Below are 25,999 nucleotides of genomic sequence, written 5' to 3'. Positions count from 1 at the left end.
CTGCTTCCAATCCTTAAAACCAGAGGAGACCCTTGTCTCAACTCCTGAGGAGACCCTTGTCTCTACTCACATATATACAAATGACGAGTAAAATACATTGGTATGCTTACTGCTCCCTCCGGACTGCAGCCCGACCGCCGCTCCACTCAAATTTGAAATAGCCAATATGCAGAATTCGATTAAACCGGCTCTGCTTACCTGTTTTGTTAAGTTCGGCCGTGAGTGGATCAGTGCCGGATGCTGTCCTTCGTCAGACTCGTTCAGAGGTCGGGGTCACCAAATTGTTGTAGAAAAGAAAATTAAAGGTGGGTCAACACCCACCTCTCGTCCGGGGTACAACTCCCCTGCGTGTTCGTTTGAGAGAGTCAGACAGGTGGAGTGAAGTTGAAAGCAAACCAAGTATTTATTACACAGAACTGGATCCAGGAGAACATACAAAGAAACGGTTATCAGCCGTCCCAGTATAAGTTCTGACCCCCCTCTGATCTGACTCCATGTTTATACCCCAAATGACGTGAAACCTGCTGATGAGGCGTTGCTAAAATCATCTCATGTTAGTATGCATAATTTCACGTGTTAGTGTTCAAGTTTCACAGGTCTGACCGGACCCCTAGTGTTTGGCCTTGACTGTGTCCAGCCGGACAGTGTGGTATTGTTTTAAGAATTGACTGGGTCCAGTCAGACAGTGTGATATTGTTTCAGTAATTAGACAGTGCCGCCCTCCCTATGTGCGCGTGTCCTCCTCCCGCTTTGGTAGGTGAAGAACTTTGCACGCACAGAGAGAGAAAGGCCGCACTGTTCGTCCCGAAGTCTCCTTTGTATCAATTTAGTTCATCCAGAGTGCGCTAGCTGATGATTGATGGTCGTTAGTCAGAGACATGCAGTGAACGAAATGCTTCAAGCATGAGCTACACACGTCACACAATAGTTCTCATATGTTATATGTTAATGTGTTAATAGCGCGTGGTTAGACCGCCATACAATAGATCCTATGTGTTAGTAAACGCCTTATGTATCGTGTGGGTTAATTTGTCATAATAAAGTCTGTGTTAGTCACATGCCTGATCAAACAATGTTTTACTATATATGTAAAGAATATATTGTGATTATTGGTTAATCTTCTATATAAATGCGTGTAAAATACACTGTGAGTAAAAATGATCAAATATAATGTGAGTATTGGTTAATGCATATAAAATACAAGGTTTCACACAATGATTATGTAATTATAGATACTAAGATAAGTAATCATAATTGAAAGATATTTGTCAATCAACCCAAAGTATAATAAACAGTTACTCTTCACTACCAAAGTATTAAAACTTGTAACATGTTTTCAAACTTTTCTAGAACTGTTTAGACACAACAACCAAAAAACTCGATCATAGAAATGTTACTTTGAAAGGCTAAAAACGTACCTCTCATGCAGCCAGGCTCTCTTTTTTGCAGGATGAGTAAAATGGCTGACTCTTGTGTGTGTGTGGTCACATAACAATTTTCTTCTCCAGACACAGGGTGGCACAGTTTCCCCACTGACACAAAACACCCTACTTTCCCCTAAATATAACAGCAGTGTTAAAGTAATCATATGTAATTTAGTAATTATTTCTAATTACAAACTTATAAATGAATTAAATAGTTACAGTTACAGTGCAGGAATAATTTAGCTGCTAATTTAGCTGAAAGCACAAACTGAGGGGGGAAAAGGGAAAAGTTCACCCAGAAAGCGTTAAGAAAAAGATCAGATTGGGTAAGCTGTACTTTTATAGTATATATTTATAAAGTGTAGTGAATTTGTTAAAAAAAAAACATATGTAGCTAACTGCACATTTCTAACACTGAGAAATTGTTAGCTAACCTAGCTAAATGTCTGAGGTAACACTTAGCTAGCGCTAGTGCTAACTAACAACAAACAAAAACAGAAGGCAAGAGAAAAGAGCAGAACAGACAAACACTCTTTTAGAGGAGTACTGTGTGTAATTTGCTGTCTGAACTGTTTATTAAATTGTTTATGATTTTTTATTTATTTAATTAATTTAAGTAATTCCTTGGTCTTCTGTTTGTTTCAACTAATTGATTGGCAATGATTTTCTCACTAGTGCAATTTGCTTACTGCACTAAAACTAGTTTAGCACACACACTTCCTATGGCAGGGCGCAATTTGTTGCAGCGACATGCAAGTATTGGATTTAGGACCACATATGAAAATTCACATAGCCATAAAAAAAAAATCAGATTTTAGCCTCACTGAGCAAAAAAATCAGATTTGAGTCACTTCAGCCTGGTAATGTGAAGTAATGTGTACCAAAGTGGCAGAGCGACAAGTGACACAGTTGAAATTTTTAAGCATCCCAAGAAGCACTGTTCAATCCTCCATCCAAAAATGGAAAAAGTTTTTTTTTTTTTTTGGCCTAAATGCAAAGCGGTATGTGTGGTGGAAAAGTTAATACAGGTCAATCCTGAAAGAAAACCTGTTGAAGGCTGCAGAATACTTGAGACTGGGAAGAGGATTCACCTTCCAGCAAGACAATGACCCTAAACATATAGCCAGAGCTACAGTGGAATGATTTAAATCAAAGAATATTAATGTGTTAGAATGGATCAGTCAAAGTCCTGACCTAAATCCCACTCAGCTTCTGTGGCAAACATGAAAATTGCTGTTCAGAGACGCTCTCCATCCAACCTGGCTGATCTTGAGCTGTTTTGTAAAAAGGAGTGTTCAAATATCTGAGTCTCTAGATGCACAAAGCTGGTAGAGCTACATCCCAAAAGACTTGTACTGCAGATGTAATTACAGTGTAAGTTGGCAGTACTAGGTATTGATATGGAGAGGCTGAATACTTTTGCAAGTCTCATAGAAGCTATGAGTTGTAATGGCTGTGAAATAGTAAAAAGTGAAGCTTTAAACCTAGAACCGCTGTAAGGGATGTGTGTGACGTTTATAATCTGTTAAGGTCCGTTGTGCAATGTTAATGGGACGTTTGTAAATGATCTAAATTTCATCTTTATACCACCAGGGGGAGACTTAAGATTGTCTGTACTGTTTTAATAATACAGTTTATCAGCTACTGATTAACTGATAGCTGATTTTTTTCAATTACTGTTAAATAATTTAATCTAATGTAAAATCTTAGAAAACAACAGTGCTACACATTTTACACAATACATTAATAAAAATAAAAAACATTTTGTTTCTTTTTATTGGTAGTAAATGTTCAATGTTTAGAAATTACACAGCAACACATTACAAGATTTCCTCTCAAATAAAATATGTAGAAATGCAGTAGAAATATTACTTGATAAAAATCACCCTTTATACCAAAACCTTATGGTAAAGAAAAGCTCAAGCATTGTAAAAAAATATATATATATACAGTAACTGAAGTGTGTAGCAAGTGACAGTCAGTATTATTTATTATTTTATAAGTCATGGTCCGTTAAGTATCAATCCAATTTTATTAAGCAAACCTCCCAATGATAGTAATAAAAAAAACTCAGTTTGTGCAGATAAAGGAAAAATGAGGAAGGTTTCTGACAGATAAATTAATCTGATTAAGACAGCAGCTGCTAAAATGCCGTTACAAACCAGCAAACAGGTATTTGAAGCTGCTGGTGCCTCTGGAGTCTTGCGATGCAGTTGTGTATAAATCTACTATTCTGCCGCCCCTAACCAGAGCTCACAAGCAGAAACGGTTGCAGTGGGTCCAGACATACATAAAGACTAATTTCCAAACAGTCTTGTTTACTGATAAATGCCGTGTAACCCTGGATGGTCCAGATGATGGATGGCCACCACGTCCCAACAAGGCCGCGACATCAGCAAGGAGGGGGCAGAGGTTTGTTTAATAAAATTGGACTAAAACGGGTCATGAATTAAAATTATATTTACTGTTATTTACATTGACCATTTAGTAAAAATCGGAGTGAAATATCACTTGCATAACATTTTGAAACACGGTGTATAAATGAAGAATTTCTGCACATTTTAGTGTTTATCTGCTCGACTGCTTGATTCGGATGAGCGTTTATAATGATGAAGCTCTTCCTGAAAGAAATCGAAGAGTCAGAGAAACACTAAACTGTTAAGTTTGTTTAAGTCGACAGACGGCTCTGAGTTTAGAGACGCTCGTCTTCACACTGCATGATTTCTCCACAGGGTTCGGGGCACCACAGCTGGAAGGTGGTGGGCGCTCTCCAGACCACTTGGTCCAGGGACCCAAAGACAGTCTACAGTCTAACTTCAGCAGCTCAGTGATTCGCTTCTGTCCAAGCCCCACCCACATCGGCCCAGAGACACCCCTCCTCCTGAGCTCAGACTCCAGCTGTTCCTGCTCCAGAGCAGACTCGATGCGCAGAAGACCATCCCTGTTATCTTTCTTACAGTAGTCCAGAGTGTTCTCCCAGCTCATGGTGTCAACACTAACATGGATGTGCACTGATAGAGACACATGAACACAAACAGAAAAGCATGTTTTAGACTGAAATAGAAGAAACAGATCAATAGAGGAAACAGATCAATAGAAGAAGTCAGGACTTACTGCTGTAGCACAGAGCAGATCCAGTATTACTGCACGGTACTGAATACATTTTTCCTGATACCAGTTTCACACAGTCTGCTGGAGAAGATTTAGAGTGATCATCCCACCAGTTTCTGTAAAGAGATCTTCCTCCATCAGCCCACTGCCAGTCATCATGCAGCAGACCAATCCAGAAGGGATCTCTGCTGTTCATCCCTGCTATCTTCACTGCTTCATTCTGCTCCTGATCTCTGATGCTGACCAGATCAGTGTAGATCTTCCTGCAGTAACTCTGAGCTTCATACCAGGTCAGAGACTGATCAGTGATCAGGTGATAGCTAAAAGTGAGGTCAGTCTGATCTGTAAAGGGTAAGAATAAAATTACTGTGATCATCAATTAAACACCTCTTATCATGAATCAACATTAGTATTTAATATCATGTAGATGGAGTTCAGGATCTTAATGTTGTGTTGAATGTAAGTGTTAATATCAACACAACGAGACTGTTGTGTAAAATTTCACACAAACAAACTGTAATAATTACTTTTTCAAGATTTACTCTGAATTAACATATTAATTCATTATTACAAATATATAGGATTTTTGACCTTTATTAAAAAGTACTTTGTATACAATTTATACTATTGTCTTTGATGTGGGGGTATTTTTTGCCAGGTTTATTAATTATTTTAAGTCATAATCAACACAATTTTGAAATATATGTATATTCTACCAAGTTTTAAATATGTTTTTTAATACATTTCTAATGTTTTACTATTTTCCTAAAATATCAAGCTACTTAAACGTCGCCGAGTATTTCTTGTCCCTGCTGTCATCCTGGGATAACCCCGCCCCTTTAAGAAACCAGCTGTTAACATCCTTTAACAACCTTCTCAATGTCTTATTTTTAAAGGACTAAAGGACAATTGCTGCTGCATGTTCAGCAATTAATAATATTAATAAAATACTAATAATTATCATTATTATGCTTAGCTGAGGTAAAGCTTAAGCTGTCCATCCTGTCCTGGTAAAATCTTCAAAAAAACAAGGTCACCATAAACCACGATTTTATCAAATACCAATTTTATGGTTAAAAATTAAACATTACTTCAAATAGAAAAACCTTTTAAACGATCAATTTAGCAATATTTGTTTTTAATCAATTATACAGTATTCCAAGCACCACAATAACAGATATTTTATTCTGTGGTTTGATGTACAATTGCAGCCATTTTGTGAAATTACACTTTTTTAATGAAACTTGTCAATAATTTTTTTTGGAACACACAATTTTTAAATAAATGTACAAACAAGCTGTTATTTATGCATATTCATATAGTCAACAAGTTATGTGATAAAATAGTCTATGTTTAAATGTAATTCAAGAATTAAGATATTTTCCATTATAATCCTCCCTTTCGAGCAGCTGAGGATGAGAGGATGGACGAATGCATGTCAGGGAAAAAAAACTGATTAAGGTGTGAAAATACGATTTCAGTGTAGCTGGAAATCTTAGAAATATGATACAAATTTAAAATCATAAAAAAATCTTCAGGTAAACAAAACGACAAGACTCTTAAAGGCACAGTAATTTGATAATGTGTATTCTGTAGCTGAAGCAAGCTAACAATTCATCTCAAACAGCCTAAGTCTAAATAATTAATAGTCAGTATTTACCTTGTTTATAACACATGAAGTTTCTTGTCTCTGTACACTGAATTTTGTTCCATGAACCATCAGCCTTCATAGTAGAACAGCAGGGCCATGAGCCACAGTCTCCAGTCTCCTGATTGTTGAATGTAACGTTATCACCATTAGACCATTTTACACTGGACTGGTTCCTGTACAGACCAGTCCATGCAGAGCCGATACCAGTCAGTCTGATCAGTGCAGTGATGTTTTCATCATTATACACAGTGACCAGATCAGTGTAGTTCTCTCTACAAGCTGCTCGAGCTTCAGACTGATTCAGGTTCTTCTCTATGAGATGGAAAGTTGTGAGACGATTGTTTTGTTCTGCAGGAGAAAAGACTGTGGAGAAACGTTCTGTAGTTAATGAAGCAGAACAGAAATTAAAGTGTTACACAGGGGATCTGTAGGTAAAATGACATTTTAATACTATTTGTGTGATGAGCAGTTCTGCACTGCCAGCAGGGGGAGCTGATAGACATAAGGGAAAAAAAATGGTACAGTTGGAGCTCAAAACGCCAAGTCCCATAATTCCTGGCGGTGATCATTATCAACCAGCTGCACCTGTGCAGCACCCTATATAAACTCCAGTCAAACCTACTGATGACAAAAGTGGGGTTTTTGGGAGATCGAATCAAATTGACCATTTGATATATAAAAAGATTAGATCTTGTGAGTCCTTCAAATCATCATCTACCATAGTGATATGTGGTGAGTAATTAGGCTCGTAACTTAAGTTCAAAATGATCCCGAAGATCTGATCCAGCAGAATTTAGTGTTTTTGAAGTCCTTTTATTTCACAAATGTCAATGGTTTGACAAATAATAATAATAATAATAATAATAATAATAATAATAATAATAATAATAATAATAATAATAATAATAAATATAGCCGCAAGCGGCAATCATCGGGTTCAAGCATCAACTGGCACAATGGTGCCTACTAGAGCACAGAATGGTGATGTGTAAAAAGGGCTAATATGATTGGAGATGCCCTGTCACATTTAGAGATTATCAAGTTTTTCACCTGTTATTAATGTTAAGCAGAGGCCTTTCAACCTGATCAGTGCTTAAATTCACATACACATCTATTGAAGTTTGTAGGATATTCATCAAGTGAGTTAGAACTAGTCAAAAGGTGTCTACATGTTATTGGTATTGATGAGGTGGCTTCAACCAGAATTTTCACAAAGTGGTGTTCAGATTGACCTTTGAACCTTTGCAAAACAAGCTGAAATGTTTGACCAAAGGAGTGCATCATCTGACATGACATGTAATTACAAAGTTATTCTAACTCTAGTTCTGAATTAAATGGCGCTTCATCAAGCACCAACTGGCACAATGGTGCCTACTAGAGCATAGGATGGTGATGTGTAAGAAGGTCTTAACACAATTGGAGACACTCTGTCACATTTAGAAATTATCAAAAGTCTTTCACCTGTTACTAATGTTGAGCACGGGCACAAAGGAGTGAATGTTCTGATATGACATGTAATTACAAAGTTATTCTAAATCTAGTTCTGTATTAAATGGCGCTTCATCAGAGTGATATTGTACAGCAGTCTTTAACATTGTGAGATTACAGCAAATACTGCAGAGTTACAGCAATTTAGGTTGGAAATTGCAAGGATGCGCTGATTACTTGATGCCTGGACACTATTGTAAGTGACAGTTTCACAAATGTTTTTAATGAACATTTACCTACAGACTCTACAGTGTGCAACAAGACCAAAATGAAGGTGATAGGCCAAATATCCGGAGACTAGTTTAAATATAGCTATTGTAAAACAATTAGCAATTATAAATAAACAAAGCACTTTTTAAACATAACTGTATTTACAAATATGTCAGAGGCACTGCACTTAATATGGCAAAACCAATTAGATGTCAAAATATTACATTATGATTGACATATACTATTTTTTTTCGGAACAGCGCCCCCAGTGGCCGAATTGTTTCACCACTTTGCAGGTCACTACAGTGTCTCCACCTGAACATAACAGCCAAGTTTCATCCTGATTGGGCAACATACAGCCTGCCAAAAAGCCTGCTGAATGCTGATTGGCTGATGTCGTCCAGCCATTTTGATTGAAGAAGTTGCCCTTTGAACATCCTTTAGAGGCTGTATGATAGATTCTGCATGCAAATTTTCAGGTTGCTAGTTTGCACGGTTGCTGAGAAACAGTATTCCAGATTGAACTGTTGGAGTGAATGGGGCATATATCCGGAAGGACTAATTTGCATATGGCGGCCATATTGTTTACAAATTTCAACATTTTTTGATGAATATTGCCATGCTCTCCTGAGTATTTTGATACCAAACATGCCAGGATTGGTCAAAATTCCTAGGACTAGTTCGCAAAAGTATGTTTTGCATATTATGCAAATTAGCAAAAAATCTGTATAGACGGAAGTGCATGGTCCAAATTGGAATGTTGTAGGTATTGACCCAAGGAATCCATCAAATAAGAATTTTGAATGTAGGTCTTATGGTTTTTGAATTATTGAGAAAATTGTGAAAAATGAATTTCCTTGTTTATAGCGCCACCACTTGACCAATCGGTGCCATTTTTGTTGTCCGCCGAGATGCACTGATCCTACATCTACCTACCAAGTTTCATGTCTCTACGACTTACGGTTTAGGCTGCACAACTGCTTTTTCAGAGGAAAAAGAATAATAATAATAAGAAGAAGAAAAATCTTAACAAAAACAATAGGGTTCTACGCACCTTCGGTGCTTGAACCCTAATAATAATATGAGCAGTAAATACTATTAATATTGTTTGTTACAAATATTAATTACAACAGAAATCATTTCAGTGCATTGCGTCTCTTTTAAAATGTGACTGTGTTGTCTTTGGTCATGTTCACAACAAACAGTTCTGAGATCAGAGATCACATTTTTAAACTCTCATATAGAAACATTTGGGCACAAAAAATTATAATCTCAGATCAGCTGCTTTTACTTTATTATTACCAAAAATATGCTAAATGTTTTTCGAAACTGTGTGCCATAACAAAATCTGTTTATGTGCAGTCATGTGGCTTTTTGTTTTAATACAGAATTCAAAACAGTGTTAAAACACTGTGAATCGATTCAGCTTGAATCTAAGTTTGAAGTTTGCTATTACTAGTCAAATGAAACTTTGCTGTCACACCTTTGTAGAGAGGTGACTGGTAACAGTGTGTAGAAGAAAAGAGAAAGAGCAAAGAAATCAAAGAAAAAGGTAAGAAGATAAAACATCACAGGAAAATCATAAAATTTGTTGTGTTTTAGTTTGGGTTATTTGAAGCTGAAAGCTGTATTTTGTTTCTACACCCCATTATGTGGCTTTTCTTTTTTTTTTCAAACCTTATCTGAGGTATTCACTATCACTATTTCAAAACTATTAATAGAAGTGTAAAATAAATAACAGACCATATTGATATAAGTAAACAATAAAATTAATTACTATATATGCACATAAATATGTTTATTATAAACATATAGAATTAAAATGAATTCTTCCCATCTGTTCTGCACTTGTATCCAACACCTACCACAACTGTAACAATTACAAATGCTTTCACAATAAGAAAATGACAAAGCACCATTAATGAGATTTTACAGTGAGCTTGATATTCCTGTATTTTCTGACAAACCACTATTTCAAACAAACATAAATTAGCAGTTTTGTACAGTGAAAACGGGGTACAGTACAAAACTGGGGTAATCTAATTAAACAGTGCACAAAAATAAAATTGTATTTACTGTCGGTGGTATTTTTAAGGTCTTTTGGGAATTTAAGACATTTTTAAGAATAATTTTTAAGGATACCCTGGTTGGTTATATAAAAAGAAAGTAATGGTAATAGATTAAAATTGCTTATTAAGTTGAGGTTGTTCTTTAATATTTACTATTCAATAAAAGTCAATCCTGTTACCTTTCTTACAGTAGTTCAGAGTGCCGCTCATCCCGGTCATTTGGTCATCACCGACATTAACAGATGCTGATAGAGACAGTAAAGAGCGTGTTTTAGAGTGAGAGCAGAGACACTCTGATTTATATACAGTGTGTTATATAGATGATACTGAACACTGCTGAGAGAGTTATAGAGAGTGAAGTCAGGACTTACTGTTGTAGCACAGAACAGCAGCCACAGGATTACTGCATGGCGCATTTTGCCATTTCCCGTTCACATTCAGCTGTGTACAGTTTGATGATGTTGATGATCGAGGGTAACTAGTGTTCAGTTCCAGTGCCCAGTTTCTGTAAGCAGATCTTCCTCCATCAGTCCACTCCAGGTCATCATGCAGCAGACCAATCCAGAAGAAATCACTGCTCTTCATCCCTGCTATCTTCACTGCTTCATTCTGCTCCTGATCTCTGATGCTGACCAGATCAGTGTAGTTCTTCCTGCAGTAACTCTGAGCTTCATACCAGTTCTTATTCTCAGTGATCAGGTGATAGCTGAAGGTGAGGTCAGTCTGATCTGTGGAGGAGAAAGAGCGAACACATTTAGCTCTTTTCTGCAGAAACTCTTTGAGATTTTGGTCACCACCATTCTTTGTATGTGGGGTGCTTTTATTAGCAGTAATGTCAGGCTTAGGAATTAAAATAAGTGCAGTCAACATTAATGTGTTAATGCTCGCCAATAATCAAAAAAATTAAACACTTTTTTTTGTTTTGCAAATTAATCATTTTACTAAGTTTGGACACAACATTCTCCTGTAATTCAACATTTTTACATGGCTTGTGACATTTTAGCACACACACATTTTAAGGTGATTGATCCTGATTAGATTAATCATGATCATTCACAGAGAACTGCTGTAGTTAATCTGATTATCAGACCTGTATAAGGTCCTATCAGACTTGATTAAAAGTGCTTTCACTGCAAAAAATGAAATCTTAGCAAGGGTAATAATCTAGTTTCAAAGCAATAAATCTTATTTCTTGCTCTGATAAGAATGTTTAGTCTTACTAAGCATTGTAAATGTAAGATTGTTTTACATATTTTAGGAATAATTATCGTATTCAGTCTTACTTAGAATTGTCATCTTATTTTAAGTAATTTGAACTCAAAATAAACACAAAAGGTCACCAGTCAAGTTATTCTGATACAAGTGTAGAAATTTAAGCTAGACAATGAAATATTTTTGCTTGATTTGAGTCTTGATTTTAAGAATACTTTATAAGAAAATGTTGCTTACCCCATTGGCAGATTTTTTTGCTTAATTTAAGCATTTTTGTCTTAATTTAAATACATTTTATCTAGTTTCCCGATGGATTTTTGGAGTGTTATCATAAAAAGTGAGTTAAGTAGAAGTTAAAGTGTTCCTTACGCTCTACACTTAAGTGGAAGTATATAACTAAAGTATCAACATTTTTTGTATTTAAGTATTGCTTAAGTAGTTTATTTGTAAAATATAGTACTAAAGTACCGAAAGTAGAAGTACATTACTGTGTTCTGTATTTATTACAGAAAGCAGAAGAAAGTTCTCAGTGCTAAAGGCAGAACGGGAGCAGCGAGGTCTTTAGCGAGAATTAGTAACGATGCAGCAAATAAACAATGTATCATAGTGAAAGTATTAAAGTCATGGAAAATATGTAATGAAGAAAAAGTGAAAGTACGAGTAAAAATAATACTCCAGTAGATACAGATACAGCCTTTTAGTACTTAAGTACAGTAGGGAATTAGATTTACTATATTACTTTACATCTCAAGTTTATACATGGATTTTAAGCTGAAAGTGTTACACCATACAGTTATAATATACAGAATACAAACATTAAAGTACGTTTAGTTTAGTTCTGCCCTCACTGAACTCACACATAGTGTCTCAGTAGCTTCATAAATACAGAGAAGCCAATAAGAACAGAGATCATTTACATGCATTCGCCATATAAAACAGTATCAGAAAAAGATTATTTAATAATAAGGTATAAAGCAATTGTGGTAAATGGTTATGTAAAAACAGTAACAAGAATGATGACCTTTAACATCTGAAGCTCAATCGTTAATAAACAGTATTTACCTTGTTTATAACACATGAAGTTTCTTCTCTCTGTACACAGAGGACTTTCCCATGATGCATCAGTCTTCATAGCAGCACAGCGGGGCTTTGGCCCACAGCTTCCAGTCAGAGCACTGAATGTAACTTCATCACCATTAGACCATTTAGAACTGAACTGACTGCGCTGAAGACCAATCCAGACTGTACTGTTGATCAGATTAATCAGTGCAGTGTTCTCTTCTTCACTGCACACAGTGACCAGATCAGTGTAGTTCTCTCTACAAGCTGCTCGAGCTTCAGACTGATTACTGAATACTGGGTTCTTCACAATGAGATGAAAAGTTCTGAGAGGACTTTGTTCTGCAGGAGAAAAGACTGTGGAGAAAAGTTCTGTAGTTAATGAAGCAGAACACAAATAAACACGAGTAGATGTGTCTAAATTTTTACACACAAACATTTTACAGCTCATTAAAAATGGAATAATAAATATTTATTGTTGCAAATCAATGAACTCAACTATTTGCTGTTTTTTCATCCCTCGTTCCTCCCATTCACTCACAAGCATTTTCAACAACACCTAGAAAGCACTTGAAACACGACTGGAAACACTCAGTAATCTTTCAAAATTTGTCAAACATACAGTTTCCATAGCAACCATCTAACAACAGCTTAGCAATGAACCAATTAGCATGGAGTAACATCCATGCAACAGCTTGAAACCACTTAGCAACATAAATAGCAACCATATTGGATACCACAGCAACCACCTAACAACACAATAGCAACCAGCTAGAAACAACATAGCTATATTGTAGCAACCATCTTGCATACCCTAGCAACCTCTCTGAGACACCACAACAACAGTCTTTAATACCACAGCAACAGCCGAGAAACCAGCTAGAATCCACTTAGCAGCATAGCAACTACCTAGCAACCACTCAGTAGCACCCCATCTTGGATACCATAGCAGCAGCCTAGCAACAGCATAGAAACCAGATAGTAATCACTTATTATCATAAAAACACCATATTGGGTACCACATCAACCACCTAACAACACAATAGCAACCAGCTAGAAACAACATAGCAATATAGTAACAACCATATTGCATACCTTAGCAAGCTCTCTGTGACACCATAGCAACCATCTTGTATACCACAGCAACAGCAGAGAAACCAGCTAGAAACCACTTAGCAACATAGGAACACCTTAGCATCCATCTAGCAAAACAATAGCAATGAGTTAGGAACACCTTAGCAACATTGTAGCAATCACCTTGCATAGCCTAGCAACCACTCAGTAACACCACAGCAACTGTCTTGGATACCATAGCAACAGATTAGCAACAGCATAGAAAACAGCTAGCAACACCTATGGGATAGCAACCACCTAGCAACTCCTTAGCAACCAGCTAGCAACACCTTTGCAACCACCTAACAACACAATTGAAACTAGCTAGTAACAACTTAGCAACATTATAGCAACCACATTGCATACCCTAGTAACTAGCAACCACTTAGCATCACAGGAACTGTCTTGGATATCATAACAACAGCATAAAAAAGTAGATAGCAACCACTTAGCAACATAGGAACATCGTATCACCCACATGGGATAGCAGTCACCTAGCAACACAATATAAACAGCTAAGAATAACTTAGCTAGCAACTACCTAGCAACCACTTGGATACCATAGCAGCAGCCTAGCAACAGCATAGAAACCAGATAGCAACCACTTATCAACAAAGAAACACCTTAGCAAACACCTAGCAACACAATAGCAATCAGCTAGGAACAACTTAGCAACACATTGTAGCAACCATCTTGGAATTTAACTTTCTTAAAATACCATAGCAACAGCATAGAAACAATCTAACAACCACTTAGCAACGTTGGAACACCTTAGCAACCACATGGGATAGCAACCACCTAGCAACACCTTAAGAACTACTAAGTAAGGTCACAGCGATCACCTGGGATAACATATTGTTGGGTGGGAACCAGTTTAGCTTGTTCCTATTGCTCAGCTACTGTACATTACATTTAGCTTTTTTTCCTAAAAAATAAAATAAACCAATTGATTAATATTTAAAATAATTAGTCAGTAGTGAGAGCGCTGTCTACTTCTGTCAATTTAGTGTATATATTTTATTATATTATATATATGTTCAATTTGAGTTCTTAGTTATATTATTACTGTATATATTTTATCTTATGTCTTATTTGACATCTCTGCTTTAGTTTTATTCGCATATTTTAAATATTCTATCTTTATCTTTACATTATATATGATTTTATATCTCATTGTTATTGTTGTTGTTTTTTTTAATGTATATGTTGTTCTAGAATTGCATAATTACATTTCCCATCTTAAAGATATACCTTTTGTGATTTCTTAACCTGAACAAGCTAAATAACCAGTATAACCAAGCTTGACCAGCATGAACTCACTGTTTGACCAGCATAACCAGCAAGGCCACACTGGTCAACCTGATTAATAGATGACCAGAATTAAATGCAACATACACTATGCTGGTAAAAAGCTGATTAAACACATGAACATCAAAAAAACAGCTTAAACCTTCTGAAACCAGCTGAATTTTTAAGTAGGAAATATATTAAATATCTCCTATGTTCCTTGTTTTAAATTATAATTAAAAACCCAATAGATGAATATATATTTACCTGGGAGGAGGAGGAAGAGAAGGAGAAGGAGGAATGGGACGGTAGCCATGACACCAAAAACTCCCACCAGTTCTGAGGTATGAAGAATGTAATCCAATTTACACACAGCTACATAATTCAACACTATCAAATAATGTAAAAAACAACAACAACAACAGATCAGAACCAAGTTTTTCAAAAGCATCTCAGCATCAGGATCATCCTGAGAGATAGTAGAGAGAGTGTACCGTGTGATGCTCGTTCTACTCTCTAAGAATCATCTTTGTGCTGAGATGTTTTGAGGAATCCAGCCCCTTTGAGATCATGTCGTGAGAAAGATCTTACCTGCTGAAGTTCTCGTTGCTGAATGAGGTGGAAATGTTTGAAACACAAGGATGACGCTCATCATAATAACGTCAGTGTAAGGTCAGGCCCTGTGTGGGCAGGAGCTGATAAACAAATGTTCTACTAAACACAGAAACACTCTGACGTATGGCTGCTGCATCTGTTTCCATGGTTGGAGACTGGAGAACCAGTCAAACAAGTTCTCAGCTTATCTGAAAATGTAACTGTTATTTTTGGGCATCCTTCCTAATACTGTTTTTGTAGATTGCACTTACTTACTGTGTTCACAGGTAATGATTTCTGGTAGTGTTCCTGAACACAGACAGAATCATGCCTTTTTAATGCAGTGCTGCCTAAGGTCCCAAAGATCACCAGCATCCAGTATTATTATATATTTATACTAATACATATACACTCACAATTATTAATGATCTTTCGTCCAGTCTGTGTCCCCTGTCCAGTCTCAGCTCCCTGTACAGTCTTTTGTCCGGTCTCTGTTCCCATTTACAGTCCAGTCTCCCCTTATATCCAATGTCTAGTCCATAGTCCGGTCACCTGTCTTGTCCTGTGTTCCTCCCTCTTAGTTCTGTCTCTTGTCTTGTCCTGTCCTCTGTTATCCCTCTTTTAAAGGGGGGGTTATGTCACACCTTATCCTGTGCCTGTCTTGTATTTCTCTCTTTTGATTCTGTGTGCTTCTGTCCTCAGTTTTTCTGTCTTGTGTTACTAGCCATGTGTTCTGTAAGCACATGGCCTTGTTTTTTATTACCCTGTCTCTGCACTAGCCCCGCCTGCCTCATTTGTAACCCCACCCTGCTCATTACTTCTCTGGGTGTACCTTGTCTGTGCCTGTGTATAAATACTCCATGTGGTTGTGCTTTTTGTTTTACCCTGTTGTGTTCTACCCCGCTTTATTGTGTGATTGCTGTTAGTTTGACCCTCATTCCTGCCGTTTTGTGTAAGTTTCTGGTTTGGTTTCTTAAGTTTGTTTGTTTCTTTGTTTATTTTTGATTCTTTGTTTGACAGACCTTGTTAGTCCTTTATTTTGTTTAATAGTCTTCGTTTTTATGTCACTGTTTCTTTCTTTGTCTCGTTTTTGTTCTTAGTTTTTGTTTTGTAATGGCTACTAATAAAAAGGCTGACCTGCATTTGCATCCTGCCTCTGAATTGTTACATAATGCCATTTGGATTTGTCTAGTCTTTTCTCCTCTTTTGGTGGCAGGGAGTTGTATTCTGTATCGCTTGTCAATAAAATAATGCTAATACGTACATTTTACATTTGCACAGTGTCCAGCGCTTGGTCTGGCAGAGGATCTGGGGAGAGAGCCCACTCTAACTTCCTGTTGTGGCGTGACTTGTAGACCAGGTCATAACAAAAAGCAAATACACTGATGAGGAAACTATATGCAAATATGCTTCCAGGAAAAAGTCCCACAGACGCGAAACATTTGCATAGAATTAGAAAAAAAGAGAGGAAAATTGAATGCTGCACCTTCAACAGTATCTGCTTAGCAACAACACAGCTCAACAAGCAAAATTCCGATGGCTTATCAATACTAGCTATCTAAGATAACGTTACTAAAAAAAAAGGCTGCTCCATGAAGTTTAGCTAACAACCTAAGGGATTTAACAATTATATATGTATTTTCATATGTAATTTCCTGCTTTCTTATGTATTTAAACACCTAAGTCGACCTACAGTAACAGCTTCCCCACAGCAGGTTCTAGCCCTGCCTACTACTCAGGCTATTGACTGACAGGTAAGTAAGGTAACTTAAAAGAAATAGGGAATAGTGTGTGAGCCTAAATAAACTATTGTATTAAAATAAAATGAAAAAATTAATTTATTTAAAAACTTAATAAATAATTAATAAGTTAAATTAATATTAAATAAAAGGGACATTTAACAAGGCTGCATATTATGTCATGTTTAATGTGTGGTGGTCCAAACCATAGACTGTATATAAAGATGGACGCCGTGTCGCCGTTCCCATTCATTCAATGAAAATGAAGCCAAAATCTTCCGCCATTTTGGCGATTCAGAGACCAGAGTCTGCGCAGTAGAGACCAGAGGAGGGAGAAAGACTGTGGAGAGACCGCCTACTCATTTAAATAACCCCGCCCCTCAGGGCTGCCTCGCGGTCACAGACTGCAGAGCGGGGCGGAGCGGAGCTGACGGTCTGTTATTGGTCCCGCCCATAAGCAGCCCTTTTACCATAACCACACCTTTTTTGAATAGAGCCGAATAAAGTTTTAAAAACCGAATTCTGTGGGGATATAAAAATTTGACAATATAAGCAGAGGTTACACTAGCTGTTGCATTTAAATAATGGAGGTAGAATTACAGTATATTAGAAAAAAACGTGATTGAAAGTTGTCTGTTTTGCCATTGAAACCTATGGGGATGGGTGGGGTTACACAGCTTTCTGCAGCCGAACAGCAGGGGGCGCCTTCACTTTTAAGAGACGATGCTCTGTCCAGCTATATACAGTCTCTCCCCCCCCCCCCCCCCCCCCCTTTGGAATTAATGTATGCGATGTGTTAATGGATAATTGTGTTCTTATTGACCACTTATTATCACAGATGCAAATAAGATGACTAGTGTGGACTTCTTACAGTCCAACATCCCAGAATGCACCTCGCAGCAGTATTGGCTTAATGGAAAAAGTACTTACTGTAAGTTATATGTTTAGAAAATAGTACTGCTGTGTGATAAAATAAAGTTTAAAGTTATTTTTAGGTAAGAATGTAGGGGTTTAGACGTCAGATATATAGTTTATTTATAAAAAAACGGCTATATGAAAACCTGCTCCTACTCTCCTGAGAGGGTCACATGATCAAGAACAGAGCTGTTCCAATTACATAAGAACTGTATGGCGTCATCCCGTCCTCGGGACTCCTCCTGGCCAAGTACAGGAGTCCACACTTGTGTACTCCATATTTAGAAACTACTTAAGTCTTGATTCTGTTAGCAAACATGCTAACTACAACTGCCTAGCAACCACCTTTAGCTTTAGCAACAGGTGCTAACATACAGGTAAATGTACATAAACAGTTTTTTTATGAATATAACCAAGCTTAGTTCACTATATCATCAAACATTTACCTCATTTCCACATTTTTAGGGTGTTTACAGGTAGAGAGCTGCTTGGTTCATTAATGTGTTTGAATGCTGGAGAAAGGAACTCAGAAGCTACAGAGACAGAACGCATTTAGGCCACGCCCACACTGTGCACTTTCCTCATTACTGATTTTAACTCAAATAGCAAACACGCTAACATACTGTTACATGATTTGCAGGAAAAAAATGAAAGATTTTTTAACTGAATCAAGGTTTTACTGGATTTTAAGACTAAAAAAGTCGTAGTAAAGGTAAAGTTATCAGGAGACTGGAGGGTCGTGAGAAAACGCTTGTACAGAGATGTCATAAGAAATTATATAGTCTTTTACTACATAAAAATACTTTTTGAGCCATCAAATGATTTTTTAAACACCACAGAAGTGCAGATATTTTATGATGTGGTTTGATGATTAGTGACATTTTATAAAATAAAAAATGTGCCTGGTGTTACTGTCCCTTATTGTACCTTTCTTTGGTGCACGCAATGTTTAAATAACAAAAAATATTCATACAGCTAATTATTATGTAATAATATAGTTTACATTTATTAAAGAATTAAGACATTTTTCATCCCAGATGTGAATGTTTCTGTAGAACTAGCAATCTGTAAAATCTTTGTTTATTGTCAGGAAAAATGAACACAAGGCTGCTATTATAAGAACAAGTTTTCCTGATTACAGCAAACACATCCCTGAAAAAGAACAAAGAACAGTTCTATATATATTTAGGCTTCATCTGAAATGTCAGAAATGCTGAACTGAGGCAGAATTTTCTGTTTCAAACACAGCCTTAGATTTGAGAGAGAAATAATGGCAGGCTGAGAGCGCACTCTGCTGGAGTGCACAGACATTTACACCCTGTTTAATTTCACATTTATCTCTCAAGGTATTCGGATGATCTCTGAGATATTTATATGTAAATTTTGGATCATACTTTTTAAATGTAAAATTACCTCAAAATTAGTTTTTGATCATTTCAACTGGTAGTCAATTAATTAAACCTTTGAAAAATATTTTTTCTCACTAAAAAAAGTTTAACCCTGTCCCAGAGAGCTTAGCCCCCGTATGATTATGAATTGTAAGTAATTCTTGTAGGACCTTAATATGAGATGTCCCTTGTTTATGATCATTTTATTCCATGTAGATTTTTGTAGAGTATTTAAAAATATTCCCAATTTAACTGCCAAAAAGGTTTCACCTTTGTTTATCCACAACATATTTTATCAAAATATTAATAAAAAACAAATAAATAAACAAACACATAAATCTCAGCATGATGGGGTTGAAGTAATAAAAGGGTGTCAGGTGGGGTGCAGGAAGGACGAGGAGGCGAACACAAACGCAAACCACAAAAATGTTTAACAAAAATAAACACAAAATAAACATGGAATAAACAAAAGAAACCAGGACTGAAGAAACACAAGTGATAACACGGCGCACAGACAGACGTGAAACGTACAAGGACCGACACGGGAACAGGAAACACAAAGCTATAAATACACATTTGGAACTAGAAACACCTGGGGCTAGGTGACGGAGCTACAACTGAACACAGGTGACAACACTAAAGGTAAAGATGTGGACTAACACTGGGGCGGAGCTACAAAGAGGGAGCACGTGGGAGAGCACAGGCACAAGGAACAGGTAAACACACACAGAAAAACATGACCACAGATTGGAAACAGGGCAAGGACGTGACAGAAGCCCCTCCTAAACGCGCAGCTCCCGAGGCACTCAAAAACGAAACGAAAGCCAAGGGACGAGGACGCGGACTGGACAGGGGACGCGAAAGGAGACTGGGCATGGGGCACGAACGGAGACTTGATAGAGGACTGGACAGGGGATAGGGACGGACACTGGAATGAGGACAGAAAGGCGGACTAGAGAGGGGACGTAAAGAGAGACTGGACAGAGGACTGGACTGGGGATGCAAATGGAGGAAAGACTGGACAGGGCACTGCACATTACTGGGCCAGGGGACAGTGATGAACACATTAACAGGAATGGACACGAACACAGGGACAGGGACAGGAACAGAAAAACCACCAGGGAAGGGAACCGAAACACAGACAGACACAGGAACAAAAACGAAGTCTCTGAGTGTGGCTCGGCTGCAGCTGTAAGGGACGTGTCTGTGTTCATACTAAGCAACATGTATGATCGAAAAAATTCTACTGGGTTGTTAATGGGCACGTTTGTAAATTATCTACATTTCACTCTACATCTTTCTACCACCAGGGGGAGACTGTTTTAACAATATGCTCAAATGTTCATACTCTGAAATTTTACCCAGTCATTTGTTTCTAACCCAACAGAATAACAGTGGTTTATCAGCTATGAATCAACTGATAACTGGACTTTTTTTAAACTAATTACTGTAAAATAATTTAATCTAATATAAAATCTTAGAAAAAAGTGCTGCACAATTTACACTACACATTAATACAAACAAATATAACATTTTGTTTCTTTTTATTGTTAATAAATGTTCAATGTTCAGAAATTACACAGCAACACATTACAATATTTCCTCTCAAATAAAATATGGAATACAAATGCAGTAGAAATATTACTTTATAAAAATCACCCTTTGTACCGAAACCTTATAGGTAAAGAAAGTTTAAGCATTGTAAAAAATATATACAGTAACTGAAGTGTGTAGCAAGTGACAGTCAGTATTATTTCTAAGTCATGACCTGTTAAGTATCAATCCAATTTTATTAAACAAACCTCCCAATTATAGTAATAAAAAAAAAAAACTCAAAACGCACTGTTCCACATTATTTAGCAGGCCACAGGTTTCAAGCAACATGGGAAAGAAAAGGGATCTCTCTGCTGCTGAAAAGCATGAAATATTGCAGTGCCATTGCAAGATATGAAAACAATAGAATTTTCATAAAAACTGAAGCGTGATCATTGTACTGTGAAGTACAGGGATTTGTGGCTGATTCAGAGCACAGACAGGTTTGTGCAGATAAAGGCAAAACGAGGAAGGTTTCTGATAGATAAATTAATCTGATTAAGACAGCAGCTGCTAAAATGCCGTTACAAACCAGCAAACAGGTATTTGAAGCTGCTGGTGCCTTTGGACTCTTGCGATGCAGTTGTGTATAAATCTACTATTCTGCCGCCCCTAACCAGAGCTCACAAGCAGAAACGGTTGCAGTGGGTCCAGACATACATAAAGACTAATTTCCAAACAGTCTTGTTTACTGATAAATGCTGTGTAACCCTGGATGGTCCAGATGATGGATGGCCACCACGTCCCAACAAGGCCGCGACATCAGCAAAGAGGGGCAGAGGTTTGTTGAATAAAATTGGACTAAAACGGGTCATGACTTAAAATTATATTTACTGTTATTTACATGGACTATTTAGTTAAAATCGAAGTGAAATATCACTTGCATAACATTTTGAAACACGGTGTATAAATGAAGAATTTCTGCACATTTTAGTGTTTATCTGCTCGACTGCTTGATTAGGATGAGCGTTTATAATGATGAAGCTCTTCCTGAAAGAAATCGAAGAGTCAGAGAAACACTAAACTGTTAAGTTCGTTTAAGTCGACAGACGGCTCTGAGTTTAGAGACGCTCGTCTTCACACTGAATGATTTCTCCACAGGGTTCGGGGCACCACAGCTGGAAGGCGGTGGGCGCTCTCCAGACCACTTGGTCCAGGGACCCAAAGACAGTCTACTAGACAACTTCAGCAGCTCAGTGATTCGCTTCTGTCCAAGCCCCACCCACATCGGCCCAGAGACACCCCTCCTCCTGAGCTCAGACTCCAGCTGTTCCTGCTCCAGATCAGACTCGATGCGCAGAAGTCCATCCCTGTTATCTTTCTTACAGTAGTCCAGAGTGTTCTCCCAGCTCATGGTGTCATCACTAACATGGATGTGCACTGATAGAGACACATGAGCACAAACAGAAAAGCATGTTTTAGACTGAAATAGAAGAAACAGATCAATAGAAGAAACAGATCAATAGAAGAAGTCAGGACTTACTGCTGTAGCACAGAGCAGATCCAGTATTACTGCACGGTACTGAATACATTTTTCCTGATACCAGTTTCACACAGTCTGCTGGAGAAGGTTTAGGGTGATCGTCCCACCAGTTTCTGTAAGCAGATCTTCCTCCATCAGCCCACTGCCAGTCATCACGCAGCAGACCAATCCAGAAGGGATCTTTTGTTTTCGTCCCTGCTATCTTCACTGCTTCATTCTGCTCCTGATCTCTGATGCTGACCAGATCAGTGTAGTTCTTCCTGCAGTAACTCTGAGCTTCATACCAGGTCATTTTCTCATTGATCAGATGATAACTGCGGTTAGTCTGATCTGTGGAGGAGAAGCAATGATTTGTATTTAGAGTTGGATCTAAAAAGAACAAATAGTTCAGAGTTAATACAGTTGAAATATCTGTAGTTTATAGTCAGTATTTACCTTGTTTGTAACACATGAAGTTTCTTGTCTGTGTACACTGAAGATTTTCCCATGAACCACCAGCCTTCATAACAGAACAGCAGGGCAATGAGCCACAGTCTCCAGTCTCCAGATTGCTGAATGTAACGTTATCACCATTAGACCATTTTACACTGGACTGATTCCTGTAAAGACCAGTCCATGCAGAGCCGATACCAGTCAGTCTGATCAGTGCAGTGATGTCTTCATCATTATACACAGTGACCAGATCAGTGTAGTTCTCTCTACAAGCTGCTCGAGCTTCAGACTGAGTCAGGTTCTTCTCTATGAGATGGAAAGTTGTGAGAGAATTGTTTTGTTCTGCAGCAGAAAAGACTGTGGAGAAACGTTCTGTAGTTAATGAAGCGGAACAGAAATTAAAGTGTTACACAGGGGATCTGCAGGTAAAATGACATTTTAAGACATTTTAATTGGACTTCCAGCAGGGAGCAGGTAGACACAGGAGAAGAAATGGTAGACTTGCAGTGTGTCCCAATTCAGGGGCTGCATCCTTCGAAGGACGTGGTCTACGAAGGTGTGACCTTCGAAGGATGGGTAGGCTGCGATGGCAGTACTGAAATGGGACAGTCTACCCTACGGAGTATTTCCTGTTTCATGTTTGAGATTTTACCTTCCACAACCAAAGTCAGAGCTGAGAAATGAGCCAGAGATTTTGATTCTAGTTTTCTTCAGACCACAAAATACCAAATTAATAAAGTCCAGGTTAATTAACTGTGCAAATAATACTTAAATGCTTTAAATATGAATGGGTGAAACTGAACATAAACAAATAAAAGGGTGTTTGAAATGAAGTTGGGAAAAAAAGAAGAAATTAGAATAAAGTAATATTTAGTTTATATATATATATGTATATATATATATATATATGTATTTATATATCTATAAACTACATAATACAGACTCCTCTGCTGACTCCGCCCTTTTCGTGCTGAAATAGGCCGGCGAGCAATGAATCTTGGGATACTATAGGCTGTGAAGGATACACCATGTGCATCCATCGTTTCCGAGGAAAAGTAGGCTGCATTCGTCGGCCACATTCGAAATGGGACAGCCTAGTCGCACCGCGGTGACGTAATCAGCCTTCAAATGAGTCCTTCGAAGGATGCAGCCCGAATTGAGACACACCTCTGGGGCTAAAAACGCCAAGTCCCATAATTCCTGGCGGTGATCATTATCAACCAGCTGCACCTGTGCAGCACCCTATATAAACTCTGATGACAAAAGTGTGTTTTTTGGGAGATCTAATCAAATTGATCCCTTTCAAAATGTGACTGTGTTGTCTTGGGTCATGTTTACAACAAACAGTTCTGAGATCAGAGATTACATTTTTAAACTCTCATATATCTCAGCTCTGATCTCAGATCTGCTGCTTTCACTTTATTACTACCCAAACTCGAGAAAAGATTTAAACGTTTCGAAACTGTGTGCCATAATTAAGTCTGTTTTTGTGCAGTCATGTGGCTTTTTCGTTTTGATACAGACTTCAAAACAGTGTATCGAAACACTTCGATTCAAATAATATATTTAACTAATAATAGAAGTGTCAAAATAAATAATAGACCATATTGATATAAGTAATAAAATTAATTACTATATATGCACATAAATACGTTCACTATAAACATATAGAATTAAAAATAATTCTTTCTATCTGCTGTACACTTGTATCCAACACCTACCACAACCGTAACAATTAACACACAGAATTACGACCACTTTCACAATAAGAAAATGACAAAGCGCCATTAATGAGATTTGAAAACGGGTTCCAGTACAAAACTGGGGTGATCTAACTAAACAGTGCACAAAAATAAAACCAAATTTGTATTTACTGTCGTGGTATTTTTAAGGTCTTAGGGGAATTGATTTGAGACATTTAAGCCATTTTTAAGAATATTTTTAAGGGTACCCTGGTTATATAAAAAGAAATGAATGGTAATAGATTAAAATTGCTTATTAAGTTGAGGTTGTTCTTTAATACTTAATATTCAATAAAAGTCAATCCTGTTACCTTTCTTACAGTAGTTCAGAGTGCTGCTCATCCCGGTCATTTGGTCATCACCGACATTAACAGATGCTGATAGAGAGAGTACAGAGCGTGTTTTAGTGTGAGAGCAGAGACACTCTGATTGATATAAAGTGTGTTATATAGATGATACTGAACACTGCTGAGAGAGTTATAGAGAGTGAAGTCAGGACTCACTGTTGTAGCACAGAGCAGCAGGCACAGTATTACTGCAAATCACATTTTGCCATTTCCCATTCGCAGTCAGCTGTGTACAGTTTGATGGTAGTGATGATGATCGAGGGTGACCAGCATCCCAGTTTCTGTAAGCAGATCTTCCTCCATCAGCCCACTCCCAGTCATCACGCAGCAGACCAATCCAGAAGAAATCACTGCTCTTCATCCCTGCTATCTTCACTGCTTCATTCTGCTCCTGATCTCTGATGCTGACCAGATCAGTGTAGTTCTTCCTGCAGTAACTCTGAGCTTCATACCAGGTCTTATTCTCAGTGATCAGGTGATAGCTGAAGGTGAGGTCAGTCTGATCTGTGGAGAGAAAAGATTGAACACATTTAGCTCTTTTCTGCAGAAACTCTTTGAGATTTTGGTCACCAGCGTCCAATGAGAGAAAAGAAACTCACAGAACAACATTTGAGTTTAATTTTGTTCTATCTCTGAGTTTCTGATGTCATGAAGATGCTCTATATACAATGACTTGCAAAAGTATTCATACCCCTTGAACTTTTTCACATTTTGTCACCTTACAACCACAAACTTAAATGTATTATATAGAGATTTTAAGTGATAAACCAACACAAAGTAGCAGATAATTGTGAAGTAAAATAAAAATGATACACTGTATTCAATTTATTTTAAAATAAAAGTTTGAAACGTGTGATGTGCAAAAGTATTCAGCACCCTTTGCTCTGAACCTAAATAAAGTTCAGTGCAGTCAATTGCCTGCCTTCAGAAGTCACTAAATTAGTTAATAGAGTCCCGCTGTGTGCAATTAAGTCTTAGTGTAACCATAGCTGTTCTGTGAAGGCCTCAGTGGTTTGTATCCATGAACAATCAGCTTCATGAAGACCAAGAAACTCACCAGACAGGTCAGAGATAAAGTTGTGAAGAAGTTTAAAGCAGGGTTAGGCTATAAAAATATATCCTAAGCTTTAAGCATCCCAAAG

The 25,999-nt window shown here is 37.4% G+C and overlaps 2 protein-coding genes across 2 annotated transcripts in view; both read right to left on the bottom strand.

Annotated features, from left to right (window-relative positions):
- LOC125801640 (macrophage mannose receptor 1-like) overlaps window positions 1-25,999 on the bottom strand; it is a 224,400-nt gene that overhangs the window by 175,145 nt on the left and 23,256 nt on the right. The window lies entirely within an intron of this gene.
- On the bottom strand, window positions 21,424-22,659 carry LOC125801643 (secretory phospholipase A2 receptor-like). The gene is made up of 2 exons (XM_049478428.1): window positions 22,337-22,659; window positions 21,424-22,233 (listed from the first exon to the last, which is right to left on the bottom strand). Exons 1-2 carry the CDS (start codon window positions 22,626-22,628, stop codon window positions 21,881-21,883), a joined length of 645 nt encoding a protein of 214 aa, XP_049334385.1. The 5' UTR covers window positions 22,629-22,659; the 3' UTR covers window positions 21,424-21,880.

This window comes from Astyanax mexicanus, chromosome 4 (genome assembly GCF_023375975.1).
Source record: "Astyanax mexicanus isolate ESR-SI-001 chromosome 4, AstMex3_surface, whole genome shotgun sequence".
NCBI lineage: Eukaryota > Metazoa > Chordata > Actinopteri > Characiformes > Acestrorhamphidae > Astyanax > Astyanax mexicanus.
The sequence above is the reverse complement of the archived record's forward strand: the minus strand, read 5'-3'. Positions and strand labels throughout refer to the sequence as shown.

Bases quoted from the DNA above. Each gene is read 5' to 3' on its own strand.
- LOC125801643 (XM_049478428.1), bottom strand. From the start codon at position 22,628: ATGACCTGGTATGAAGCTCAGAGTTACTGCAGGAAGAACTACACTGAT. The intron at 22,234-22,336 runs GTAAGTCCTGAC...TGTCTCTATCAG, and splicing joins ATCTGCTCTGTGCTACAGCA to TGCACATCCATGTTAGTGAT.